Source organism: Coffea arabica, chromosome 6c (genome assembly GCF_036785885.1).
Source record: "Coffea arabica cultivar ET-39 chromosome 6c, Coffea Arabica ET-39 HiFi, whole genome shotgun sequence".
NCBI lineage: Eukaryota > Viridiplantae > Streptophyta > Magnoliopsida > Gentianales > Rubiaceae > Coffea > Coffea arabica.
The window spans coordinates 22,334,142-22,348,241 of NC_092320.1; the positions used below are offsets into that span (position 1 = coordinate 22,334,142).

Genomic DNA, 14,100 nt, shown 5'->3' on the forward strand with positions numbered 1-14,100 from the left:
CAATTGTGTCGCAGAAACTGTTTAATGCTTGCATTCTTGTAGGTAATAGACAATGGAGTCGTTAATCCCACTACACATTTGAACAATTCTTGGGCAACTGCATTTTGCATTTTCTTATTCTTTTCCTTTTTCGAACGAATGAATTTTAGATTCAAGTCTTTAACTACTATAAATTGGGATCCTGGAGACAAACTATTTAAGCCCATCCAAGTGTAAGCAGAGAATGGTTCCAATGGCATTGGAAAACAGTTAAGTATAGGATGGAGCTCCACCTCCATTTCCTGATAGCAAGGATGAGAAGAACTTTTTCTGTTTCTATTTGGGTTAATAAGTAATAACAGTCCCCCCCCCCCGGCCCCCCCTCTCTCTCCCCGCAAGTTTTAAATATATACATTTTTTCCCTTGATTCTCCCCTCTCTCTCTCTCCTTTCCTCCCCTCCCTCCCTCCCTCATCCTCTCCTCTCCTTCCATCCTCCTCCTCCTTCTCCCGCCAACCTGCTCCTCCCCTCTAGATGTGCGATCGAAGGGGAGGAGGAGGTTGGCGTGGGAAGGTGGGGGGAGGAGGAGGAGGAGGAGGATGGGGGGAAAGGAGAGGAGGAGGAGGGAGGGAGGGAGGGAGGGAGAAAGGGAAATAAAGAAAAAATAAAAGGGAAGAAGGAAAAAAAAAAAATTTTTGGCGTGTTTTTGAGTATTTTGAGATGTGTATTTAAAAAATTTTGAGGAGTTTTTTGAAGTTTCTATAGCTAAAGTTATTAAAATATTTGTCCAAAATAATTCACATAATCCTACACTTGGAAAGCTACAAAAGCTTTTTAGCGTGAGCAATAAGCTTGTAAAAGAAATATTTGGTTAGAGTAATTCACATAATCTTACGCTTCAAAAGCTATAATAGCCTTTTAGCGTAAGCAATACAAGATGGGATTTTGAGAATTAAAAATTTTAGATTTAAATTTCTCTTTCATTTCTTAAACCTACACCTATCCTGTTAGATAAAAATTTGAAAAAAAAAAAGTTCAGTTTAATCAATGGAACAGTTATATAGAAATAAAAAAATATAAAAGAAATGGTCTGAAAGGTATAAAACTTGAATGTTCTTATCTGGACCCTCAATCAATCCTTAGAATCACTTCCATACCATAGGCAAAAGTGATTGTAGGAAGCCTATTCACATATTTGCCAAGGACACCACATTCGAATCGTCCAAAATCAAATGGTCCTTAGCAGCATATTTCTGAGTTAGAGGCATTGGGATTTGAAAAGTCATGTCAAATTTAAGATTTTAAGTAGAGCTGGCAATTATATCCAATAATCCACCCAACCCACCCACTAATTTGAGAGGTTGGGTTTTGGGTTAATTTTGGGTTGGGTAATAAAAATTCATATATATTTTGGGCGGTTTGGGTATTTGTGTTGGGCACCTATTACCCAACTTAAATTAAAAAAAAAATTAAACAAGTTAATTTAGAGCGGTACCTGATCTGCCCCATTGAGGAATTGTAATTTAGAGCGGTTCAGAGGATGAACCCATTGAAACATGATGTGACATATGCTTTTTTTATTTTATTATTTTTTTTACAATGTGACGTAGCTTCAATTGCTTGGTTCTGAGTAGGGATGCAAATGAGTTGAGACGAATCGAGTTTTGAAGTTATCGAATCGAGTTATACTTATTTATATACGAGCTCGAGCTCGACTCGCTGTAGGAAAAGGAAAACTCGAGATCGACTCGCCTATGGCTCGTGAGCTTAGCTCGAATTCTGGCTCGCGAGCAGCTCGAGTTTCGCTAGATTTTCCGGCTCGCATGAAGCTCAAAGTCAACTCGATTCTAGCTCGTTAGGAGCTCGAGTTTGAACTCGAAAACAGCTCGATTTTCTGGAAATTTAAGCAGGAAAACAGCATTTTTGTCCGCATATTTTTGATAAAATTTGAGCATGATAACAACAATTTTTCACATATTCTTGATCTTGGGGTCTACAAATTATGCACTAATACAATCATAAATGTCCAAATGTCCACTAATACAAATTATCCAAATGTCCACAAGAAGTCTAAAGAATACCAGCTTGTTGTCCATAAAAACCAAGGCATGACATGAAGCTAGAATTTCCTGAGTGCGTCCTGGAACTTTACTCATTTCTGTTTCTAATTCCTCACGATCAGTTAGTCCACCAACATTGAACACTATGGATCAGCAATGGGGAAAAATCACTTTCTAACACTCAAGATCACATACAACTCATATCCAACAAATATCCTGAAGTTTCATGAGTATATTCACATTAAAAGAGAAAAGGATACTGACAAGCATGCTAATCAAACTATATAATATAAGAGCTTTTAATAATTAGTCTCATGATACCAACAAACATGAGTTATTCAATTTGACACCCGTCATCAAACAAGTAGCAGAAACCCACCAATAAAAGGTAATCCAACATTCAATAATAAAAACCTTATCCAAATTGCTCCATATGACAAGTCTGCTAACAAATACAAGCTGACCCTTACTGATATAACACAGCAACATGGCAGAGGCACCCAAGTGACCCAAGCCAATACATGATTCCATTACAAACCTCCACATCTGAATACAAGACAACCCATCCTAACTAATATCATTTCAAATTCTCTTCCCAGCCAGAGGTAAAAGAGTGTTTATGTGTTCTGCATACGTGTATTGTACTTCTCACCATATTTCTTTTAGCCACAACTTGATACTTTTCGTACTCTTCACAACTTAAGATCATTCATTTCTTATTATATCGAATACTTTTCACTTTTCCCGCATTGTTGCAGAGCTTCCAATCAACGTTTAAAAACAAAAACAAAAAGGAGCTAATTTCCTTCCCGAATCTCCCTTTTCACACCATCAAAATGCAAACTTTTCTTTAGTTCAGTAGTATAGGCAACAAAACTAATTCAAGAACTAGCAGCAATTAACATTCTCACAATCTCCAAGCTTTTACTTCAGCTTAAAAAAAAGGGCAAATTACATTTTACCCCCTTGTGGTTTTCGTAAAAATCACATAACCCCCCTATGATTGTAAAAGCTATACATAAACCCTCTGTGATTTGGGTTAAAGTGTCAAATAGACGGAAACATCCATCGTGACGATTCGTGTCTTACACGCGCTTGTACTACTGGTAACAGTAAGAAACGTTCCCATATTACCTTTGACCACTTTAACGGATCCAATAAAGCCTAGATCTGTGCTCCTTAGCTCTTTCAATGACGGCAATGGATATGGCTCTGTTGATGGTAATGGTGGTGGTTATGGGGCTGGAAGCAGAGGCAGCAATGACGGCAGTGGATTTGGCTCTGTAGGTGGTAATGGTGATGGGCCGGATTGGGTGGAGGTGGTGGTCCAGGCGGTAAATATGGTCAAGATGGCGGCGGTAATGGTGATGGATGGAATAGTGGTAGCTATGGTCCTGGTGCAAGCAGCAGGCAAGGGAGTTGGGGCAGCAGGCAAGGGAGTTGGGACAGCAGCTATGGCTACGGCAGGGGCTGGTGCAGGGGCCCTGGCTTAAGATATGGCAGCAGTAGTACTGGTCATGGCAGCGGAGGTAACAATGGAGAAGGGCAGTATGGAATCACTGGTGGGGGCCTAGACAGGGACAATCAGCAGCTCCCATACAGCATGAAACCATGACTAGAGCTCTTGTTTCAGAAATGGCTTTTTTTGGTAATTGACCAACGGAAAAGCATGGGAGAAAGAAAGATGCAGAAACCAGAATCCTATCTCTTGAAGAGAGGTGCAGAAAGCTCTCCCTTTGACTTTGGTGGGCCTTCCACCACTTTGACTGTTGCGGACGCGATTCCTCTCGTTGTGAAGAAAGAAGTAATGAAAGGAAAGGGAAGCCCCGGCCGTGTTCGTTGTTGCCTTTTTTGTATTTATATTAGGGTAATTTGGACATTTCGCCCACAAATCGTTACGATAGGTAGTTTCCGTCTATTTGACACTTCAACCCAAATCACAGAGGATTTATGTATAGCTTTTAAAATCATGAGGGGGTTATGTGGTTTTTGCGAAAACCACAGGAGGGTAAAATGTAATTTACCCTAAAAAAAATAGCGCAATTAACAAACAAAAATCTCCCACACAACTGCCAATACCGTAATTAGACAAACAAGATGCAGTTTTTAACTCTAGATCCAACCAACTGGAATCCCACTGACATAAAACTTGAAACACGCGATCCACCGACACATCCATGCAGCATTTCTAAGCATCAAAAACTCCAAAATCTCTGAAAGGACAGAGAATACTCAATGCAAACAAAATTTAAACTCTAAAATACTATAGTTGGAACAATTAGCCATAATTTTACGGCAGCCATTCAACAAATAACATCAAATGGCGCATTAAGTAGAAAGAAAAAGAAGCTGAGTACATACCTGCAAAATCTAGGAAAAGCTCAGTGGGTTGCGCACTTGAGCCGCTGGAAAAGCTTAGACAAAGCCCGGAGATAGGAATTCGCCGGGAAGCTGGTTGGGTTTGGAAAGGCCGTCAGTCAGCCTCGATGAAGTGGTTAGGTTCGGAAAAGCTAGATGGGTTACCTATGTGGAGCTGGCGAAAGTGGCGGAGATGGAGCTAGCAGAAGCAGCGATGGCAGTGGCGGGGAATTGGGAGTTTGGGACTTGGGAGTTGGGACTTGGGACAGTCGGCAGAGAAAGCTTGGAGGTTGCTGAGGAGCTGGTGGAAGTGGTGGGGGTGGAGTTAGGAGAGATGGCGGTGGCAGAAGTACGAATTAGGAGTTTGACAGTGCCGTGGGACAGTCGGTCGGCGGAGGAAGAAGATCGATCGAAGGAAGTGAGGAAGGAAAATTAGGTAACCTAACCTAATAGAAGAAGTTGTAAATTTTAATTGATTCAGGGGTATTTTTATAATTTCACACTTACTCGAGCCTAACGAGTGGCTCGTCGAGCTGTCGAGCCTAACAAACGAAGGATCGAGCAGGAAGTTGTAAATTTTAATTAATTCAGGGATATTTTTATAATTTCACACTTACTCGAGCCTAACGAGCGGCTCGTCGAACTGTCGAGCCTAAGAAACAAAGGCTCGAGCTCACCTCGTTTATCTTAACAAGCCGAGCTATGACTCAAGCAGCTCGCGAGCAGATCGAGTCGTCAGTAGGCCTAGTTTTGAGCAAAATGTTGAGCTTCTTTATTTATTTGTTTCTACATTATTGTTTTCCATTTTGGCCAAAAGCTTGTTAAACTTTCCAATATGCTCCGCCAATGACAAATATTTAAGATGATGAATCCACTTAAAATACAATGCTCTGTTTCGATTGCTGAGGTTGTTCGAGTCCTGCCATGGATGAATAGGAGCTTTGATTATATTAATTAGCAGGATTTCATTAGCCAAACATTGATTTTTGTGGTTAGTAATTACAATTACTCAACTGGGATCATATAATTAAAAACCCGCGTTACACGACCTGCTCCACACATATATATATTTTTTATTTTTTTATTTTTATACATATATTATAAAATAATAATTTAGAGCTAAATAAGTAATTTTGTTGAACAAATTACATTACAAATATGAGAGATTATAGTTTATTTACAAGATTCATTTATGGGTTAAAATTTCAGTTTATAACTTTTTTTAAAATGTGATTGGGTCCAAGTAGTTTAAACAGTTAGTATGTGTGTGTATTTATGAAAGTATATTAGTGTGTATTTTAGTGTGTTTGTATGTGTAAAAATAATGTATTTCAAAAGAATTTAAAAAATGAGCGTGTGCTTGCATCTGTAAAGTGTTTTAGTGTGTGAAAATATATTTATGTGTGTGAATTTTTTTTTTATATATGAAAATATACTTGAGAGAGTTTATGTATCAAAATTTATTATTTAATATATTGGGTCATATTTGGGTCATGGGTTTGAGATAACCCAATATGACCCAACCCAAGATTAAGCCAATCTAAAGTTAGGCAGATTGGGTGTAACCCATTTAAATGAAAATCCAGTATTAACCCGCCCAAAACCCACCCAACCCGCTCAATTGCTGGGCATAATTTTAAGGGAATAATCATTAGGTTATTGACTAGTGTTATGCCATTCCACTGGATTGAAGAGATTACTCTACTAATCTGCTTGCAAGTGTTGCTGATGATATCTCCAGAAAAAAGTTTATAGGCAGAGTAATTCAAATAATCCTACATTTGGAAAGCTATAAAAGCCTTTTAGTGCTTTTTTTTTTTTTTTGTAGACACGAACGATTTTATATTACAACTACTTTTACTCTATACTAAAGGGAGGGGAAGCTAAACAGCTCAAGGAGAATCCGATGAATCATCACCGAATCAAATGGGTGCCTACGCATCCATTAACAAAATATTTTCAGAAAAATTTGAATATTAGAGTACAAGTGTAGGGAAATGATCTCTTAATTTACACTCGAGTAAAGATTTAAAGGTCTTTGGTTCTTTTAGTGCGTTCAATGCTGCATAAAATGGATAAGGTTAAACTAGATTCATTTATATCTATTGCTTCTCCTTAAAAAGCACAAAAGACAAAAGACAAAAGAGTATCTAGAGTTCGATACGCCCTGCTCAGCTCGACACTGTCCATGTCATTCGGAGACTTGCAAACATAAAGCCAAGTAAGGCCCACGTATGTGTTCGCCTAACTCGCTCTATTTTCCCATTACTTCCCTCTCTCCTCGCCGGCGAAAGTCAACTACAGAAGCCCTCATATAGATTGCCGTTGGTTCTGCAATTTTTCTTTACTGGATCAGTTTGATCTGCTCTTACCGTCTCTCTCTGGTATGTACTTTTAACACTTTTTTTTTTCCATTTTTTTGCATGGTGATCAGAAACCTGTTTGCTTATATCCTTTCCTCTCCTCTTCCTCCTTCGTCTGGCTTCTTCTCCATTTTTTCCCCTCTTTTTTTGGCTTATTGATATTGTCAATTTCTGGTGATCACTCGACGTTGTGTATTTACTGATTTTGTAGGATAGTGGGCATTGATGGGTTACAATATGGGGTTAATCCTATACAATTAAACATTTGCCTGAGTTTTGACATGACATGATCTGCATCCTACACGTTATGCATTTGTCTGTTTTGCTCCAGCAAGTTGGTTCTTTTTGTTGTGAGGTTTGTCTTGAAGGTAATTGCAAATTTGTGTAGTTTGTGATTCTGATCTTTAGTTCATTTTTAACGTTCGGAATTTTTCTCTTTATGTTAGCTATTTGATGCGAGATTTTGTGCTTTGTTATTGGGAAGATACATATTGTTTTTGTATTAACTACACTCTTGCTTATTATGTAGCATTCTGTTATTGAGGTTTTTTCTCTCATTTTTTTTTAAAGGGCGAATTTTTTCTTTTATTATTTTAAACTAATTTGGCTATTTCAGGCAAGATTAACTCTACTAACTACATTTGACCAAAACCATGCACCATAATTATTCCTTTCTAGACACTCTCCCATCACTCTCCCGTCCTTTTTTAATTTAATTTACCTGTCTATCTTTCTCTTCTCACTTTTTCATTGTTTTTAGCCTTTTCTGATTTTTTTTCCCTCTTTGCATCCTACTTGATTCTTCTTGAAGTATGCTTTTTTGTTTTTCTGTAATTATCTGAGTGAATGTTTGAGGGAAGATAAGATTTTATCCAATTCTTCCAACAGTACTTCAAGCAAGATTGGTTAAATGGTCAATTTGACTTCAAATTGTTCTTAAGTTCTTCATTTAATTGAGGTAATTAAGTAGTTTGAGTATTCTGCTATTCTAGGTTCATTACGAAATTTGGTGTTGTTTTCGTGTTATCTGCTTGGTAGCCTGAATTTAGTGCTTTTGGATGACAGAGTCAATCTCATTGTGTTGTAGGTGTTAGCTAAGAAATTAGGTTCCTTCTTGTTTGATCCTAGAAATAAGTGATTCACTGCTTTAGCTTAAATAATAGCTATAGCTTCTCTGCCCTGTTCCCTCTCAATGGCTTATTATAATTGGTTTGTATTGTAAGTTTTATTAGTGTTATCTTTTTTTAGTATTTGAATGAGTTTTTGGTACTTATTTTTTGGCTGAGCCTTTTGCGCCTTTTTATGGCTTCAAGTTGTTTGATACTCTTTGTTAAACTTTTACTATATTTTACTCATAATACATATCATGATTTGTGATAATAGCTCCAAAATCAAAGCATCTAAAGGAGAATATGAATTGCTCTTTCTACCACAACTTAAATTTCTTGGAACTTCCAAAGAAGGGTAGCTTTATTTTAAAATATTTTGCTTACCATTTTCTTGACTCATCTTTAGTTTAGGTTGATAAGGCTGAAAGAGGCAAGTTGAAGTCTATATGTGATGTCGTGAGTACTTTTTCCCCCTCAATCTAAAGAAACATGCTTATTTCCAATTTTTTTTTAAATTTTATTTATTCTGAAATTACTTTTTGGCCCTTTTTTAGAGAAAAATTCCCTAAGGCTGACAAGAGGAAAGTTGGTAATTATGTGAAGAATCTTCAGCCTTACAACGAAAGAATTGTAACTACTTTCCCCCCATAAAATAATAAATGCCATTATACATATTTATTTCAGTTTTAATTTTTGTTTATTAAAATTCTTCTTTGATAATAGGTTGATAGTGCTGGAGTGGAGGAAGAAGAATTTGACAAGTGAAGGTCCAAGGCGAATGATGATCAGGAAGGAAATGGAGAGGTCTGTTGAATTAAAAATTAATCAAAGTCTCTTAATTTATATAGATAATTATGGTTTGATATCTAAAGTTTCTTAATAGTGAAAAGTGGTTATTTATTGGATGGGGAGGATGATGTGTAAAGGAATTGTTGGGGCCAGCATTTTAGGATGTGAAGAAAATGTTTCTTATAACATCTTCATTTTGGATTACTAGCCTGTATCTATGAATAGGTAGTTTATTTTCAAGGCTTTTAATTTTAGCAAATGATAATCGGAGAATAAAAACAGTTTAAAATTAGATTTCAGAATCATTTGCTTAAGTTGGTCTTTTGGATTTGTACTCTTATCCCTTTCTATTGTCCCTAATGGTAATGTATTTAGAGTTTGGGGTGATTGCTAGACATGGAACTGAACATATTGTGACTATTTGGCTGAAGGAGTTGGTAACGTTTTATTGATTTAACTAGCTGAATTAAGGACTGCAATTGGTGGTGGAAGTCTGAATTGAGGCTTTCAGCCTAGAGTGTGACTCAGACAAGAAATTGTTAGAAAATTCAATTTTCATTAAGAAGGCATTTTTACAATCAAACAAGTGGTTGGTTTTGAATTTGTATATGTAGATCGGGAAACATGGTAGTTCATATTTTTATCTAAGATTTCTATTTGTATTCTAGAGCTATTTGATGGGATAATGTTCTCACCTATTTGTAATGGTACAAGAAATGATTTAAATAGATGGATTAACTAGCTATTCTCCCAAAAAGGAAGAAAAATGTGCAAGTTTGTATGTTTTATTGATGTTGAAGACTGTGACAGGTCTTGGTGGCTTTCTAAGCCTTTTTTGATTATTAAAGTGCTAGAAGCATTATGACTGCTTTTGGTTTAGTTACAACTGAAGTTATGTTGCTATTATTCGGTAATGCCCTCATAGTGTAGTTACTATCTCTCCTTTTTTGGTATCATTATGTACACACAATACCGGTTCAAAAATCTTTATCCAGATCACAATGAATGTGGGGCTAACTGCACAGATGGAATTTGTCTTTATGGCAAATTTTAATTATTTTGATGCTCAAATTTTCTCTCGTATTTCTTTTAATTATGTACCAAAAAAATATGTTGCTATGTGTTCAATCAAGCTTCTTTTCTTGGAGGCCCAGGCTGTATGACCCCATCCGATCTGAATGGTACCTGTAAATTGAATACACAATCTTTAAATCTGGACATAATCTTTCTTTAATATCCATACTAGAAAATTTCTTTCAAGGCATAAAAGGGATTCCGTGACGCCTTGACCTTCATATTGGGTCAACTACGTCAAAATCACCCAGCCATGTTGATGATCTTCAGTGGCTGATGGGAACCCAAATTGTAGTTTTCTTATCTGTTTTTTTATTTTTTTTAGGAATATGCTTTTTGGTTGATCAATAAGCTCAAGCCTTCGGACCTATAAACTTGGCCGTGTTGGTTTTGGATTGAAATCTCTGCTTCCGAGGCGCCTAGACACCATGCAGTGAGTTTTTCTTGGCATTTTTGCATTGATGAAAGGCTTTAATTTTTAAAACTTATTCCTTTGCTTATTCCTTATTGTTCTAGATATTAACTTTTGCTAATTTTACTAGGGTAGAAGAACTGTTTGATTTGTATTTATGATGCTATGAATGTTAGCTTCTTGGTTAGGAATTATGAGTAGAGTGGGAGAGAAATGCTTGCTAGCTCTCTCTCTCTCTCTCTTTCTATATATGTATCTATCTCTCTCTCATTTTAATAGTATAAGTCAAGGGCTTGAATCGGGACCTCTCACTTACACTCCCTCCCCCCTAGCCACCCGACCCATCCCTTCCCCATGCTTCCTAGTTCTTATTAATTATAAGAAAATAAAAATGTTGTAATTTGTGTGGAATTTGCATCATAAAAATCCTGCTTGTTTTGGAGTTGGGGGCTGTTAGGACACAAGTTCTTGTTGTTTTGGCAATATTAATAAAGAGTTCTGAGTTATATTAGGAAAAATAACAGGGTGGGGTATTGTTGAATTAACATGGTTGTCTAGTTGTGATATTATGTTCCAGATCCATATTATTTGCTGTTTGGATGGATTTTTCTATTTGATCAAGGTGATCAATAGGATGTAGTTGTTGAAATGAATATCTATAATTTTTTTAGCTGGCATTTGAAATGTAAGCTTGGCCCAGTATTACAGAAGCGGGTGGAGTGATTTTGTGTGCTTGTGCTTGCTTGAGGAAGCGGCTGCGGCTAAACAGCTTAATTTAGTGAAATCAGAGGAAAGAAATACCAATCTTCATCACATGAATAATTTGGATTATTACTTTAAGGAAGTTTGCCTGATTGAATTAAATTATGCATACTGGTTTATATCAAATGCTAGTGGTAGAGATAATTAATAGGCTTATATAGTAGTTTGAAAAGTTTTAACTACATTGTTTGTACTTGCCTTAAAATTCTTGAGCTGCTAATTGACCATTGAGTATTGAAATTGTTCCTGTTGCCTAATGGTTCACCAACTTCATTTATTATGTTTTGCTTTTGCGTCTATATGGTTGTAATCTGCTTAGTTTCTGTGCGTTTCCATATGGTACTTATATTTAAAATCTATCCAATTATGTATTTAAATCTATTTTCCAAATATTGCCTGTGAAGTTGAGTGATGGAATTTCAACTTTGGCTGTTTATAGAAAATATTTATTCTCTGAATTTAATTTGGTCATCTTTCCAATTACAGAACAAGGAAAATTTTTGGGATTTCCCTGTCCCTGATTATCATTAACATGGCTGCTATAATGGAGCGAGCTGATGAAAATCTCCTTCCATCTGTTTACAAAGAAGTCAGTGAAGCTTTTTCTGCAGGGCCATCTGATCTTGGTTATCTGACTTTTATACGCAATTTCATTCAGGGATTGGCTTCTCCAATAGCAGGTATATTAGCGATTAGTTATGACCGCCCTACTGTTCTTGCGGTTGGCACTCTCTGCTGGGCCTTGTCAACAGCTGCAGTAGGTGTTAGCCAGTACTTTTTACAAGTTGCATGTTGGAGAGCAGTAAATGGTTTTGGACTGGCTATTGTGATTCCAGCACTTCAGTCTTTCATTGCTGATAGCTATGTTGATCGTGTGCGAGGGACCGGTTTTGGGTTTCTAAATCTCGTTGGTACTGTGGGTGGTATAGGAGGGGGAGCAATTGCTACAGTTATGGCTGGTCATCATTTCTGGGGTATACCTGGATGGAGATTTGCCTTCATGGTGATGGCAGCATTGAGCTGTTTGATTGCTTTTCTTGTTCATGCATTTGTTGCTGACCCAAGAAGAAGAACTACTACTAATCACGATACCAGCCAGGCTTTGTTCAGGTACAAGCTACTTCAACCTGTAACTTTGTGGGTGCTGAATTTGTTAGAAATCTCACTGTCTCCCACTGTATATTTTCTGCCTTCAAGTAGATAAAAGATCATTTTGTACATAGTCATCAGTTGATGGTTTGCTGTGAAGCTTTCTCTCATTGCGTAATAATGTGATCTCCTTTCTGGTTAAGGGATGAAGTGATGGATAAGGGAAATGCTAACTCAGTGTCACTTTGGGTGGAATCATGGCAAGCAATGAAAGCTGTTACAAGAGTTCCCACTTTTCAATACATTGTGTTGCAGGGTATTGTTGGTTCACTGCCTTGGACAGCCCTAGTATTTTTGACGCTGTGGTTTGAACTAATTGGTAATCTTGGCACATGTGATACCCATTGTTTTTGCCTCTTGACTTGTACTTTCTACAGATATGTTAAATAGGTTTTGTTTCCAATAATTACACCTTGAGATCCACATTCATTATGGCCCTTTCTTCATTGTTTCTGAAATTTAATTGGTTTGATTTCCTACTCTACTTTTTGAGGCATTATGCATGAATTATTGATTTGCCATGTGAACTTGGGAACTCAACCATGAGAACAGAGAAGTTGCTCATAGTGTGTTTAGGAGGAGATATAAGCAACATCAGGCAGGTTTCAGACCTAGCTGCATGATAGAAAGAATGCCGTCAAATTTAAGACAAATTTCTTGTCTTTCCTCCTTTTAAAACATCTAGGATGAATGAAAAATGCTCCCTTCCCAACCCCAGCTGGGTGCAAGGCTACCACCCTTCATTCACCACCAAAAAACAATATATATATATATATATATATATATATATATATATATATATATATATATATATGTTGGGGTTTTAGGTGCTGAAATTAATTGTAAGGTCTATTTGCTTGTTGATTCTAGCTTTGACATAGAGAATGCGTTGCAAATTTTTTGGCAGGTTTTGATCACAACAGTTCAGCAGCCCTTGTCGGTATCTTTGCTACTGGATGTGCACTGGGGTCTTTTGTTGGTGGAATAATTGCAGATCAAATGTCACGCTTGTACCCAAATTCAGGGCGCATAATGTGTGCACAGTTCTGTGCTTTTATGGGCATTCCATTCTCATGGTTCCTTCTGAGAGTTATCCCACAGTCTGTGAGCAGCTATTCGACATATGCTGCCACCCTCTTCTTGATGGGCCTTACTATTAGCTGGTGTGCTACTGCTACAAATGGTCCAATGTTTGCTGAGGTTGTCCCTGTGAAACATCGGACCATGATTTATGCATTTGATCGTGCTTTCGAAGTATCCTTTTCTTCTTTTGCCGCTCCTGTGGTTGGAATTCTTGCAGAAAAGATGTATGGCTACGATCCAAAATCTGTTGATCCTGTTGTAGGGTCCGGAAGAGAAGCCCTAGCTTTGTCAAGAGGGCTTTTCTCCATGATGGCAGTTCCATTTGGTTTGTGCGGTTTGTTTTACACACCTTTGTATTGGAATTTCGGGCATGATCGAGAAAATGCTAGAATTGCTACTGCAAAAGAAACAGAGATGATATGACAGTTTTATCAACATTGTTGGCTTTTTTTTTTCTTCTTTTTTGAAGCATTATTTTGTTAGCCAACTGAGAGATGAACTATTACATCATAACTGAAATCCATACTTTTACATCCTACATTTTGCATGATGTATTTAAACTCTATCATTGAGATCTTATTCAAAACCGTATGATAGATTTGGTAATTTGGTAGATTTATCACTATCAACAGATGCAAGTCTGTTGCTCTCTGGCTCCGGACGAAACAGGGCTTCCTGCACATCTAGATCTGAGGGTGGCCTCTCTCGGCTGGATAATTGGTCCTACATCAACTTTGCTGCACTGCTGCAGTAAAACAAAAATAATCTTGCTGCTTGTCTGGAACGGTTGGTGGCCCGTAGTAGTTTCTGCGCCGCTAGTTTTGGCTACCGATTTTAAGAAACAAAATCTAGCCACTGTACTTGAGAATTGAAATCCCAATCAGGCATCCAAGTCTTAAAAGAGAGGAATCAATTTGGAGGTTGGAATACAAGTCAATGCTAAAGAAGATTAATGACTGTCAG

General features: G+C 37.3%; 1 protein-coding gene across 3 annotated transcripts; it reads left to right on the plus strand.

The window, feature by feature from the left end:
• Window positions 1-6,557: 6,557 nt before the first annotated feature.
• Window positions 6,558-13,743, plus strand: LOC113693973 (uncharacterized). 3 transcript variants are annotated; one of them, XM_027212792.2, is made up of 9 exons: window positions 6,561-6,780; window positions 8,275-8,324; window positions 8,423-8,498; window positions 8,592-8,672; window positions 10,057-10,164; window positions 11,392-11,585; window positions 11,835-12,015; window positions 12,198-12,373; window positions 12,962-13,743. In XM_027212792.2, exons 5-9 carry the CDS (start codon window positions 10,160-10,162, stop codon window positions 13,558-13,560), a joined length of 1,155 nt encoding a protein of 384 aa, XP_027068593.1. In that variant the 5' UTR covers window positions 6,561-6,780; window positions 8,275-8,324; window positions 8,423-8,498; window positions 8,592-8,672; window positions 10,057-10,159; the 3' UTR covers window positions 13,561-13,743. The 3 variants fall into 3 exon arrangements, with proteins under 3 accessions (XP_027068592.1, XP_027068593.1, XP_027068587.1); XM_027212791.2 differs by having other exon boundaries at window positions 6,558-6,780; window positions 11,392-12,015; window positions 12,198-12,310; XM_027212786.2 differs by having other exon boundaries at window positions 11,392-12,015.
• Window positions 13,744-14,100: the final 357 nt, after the last annotated feature.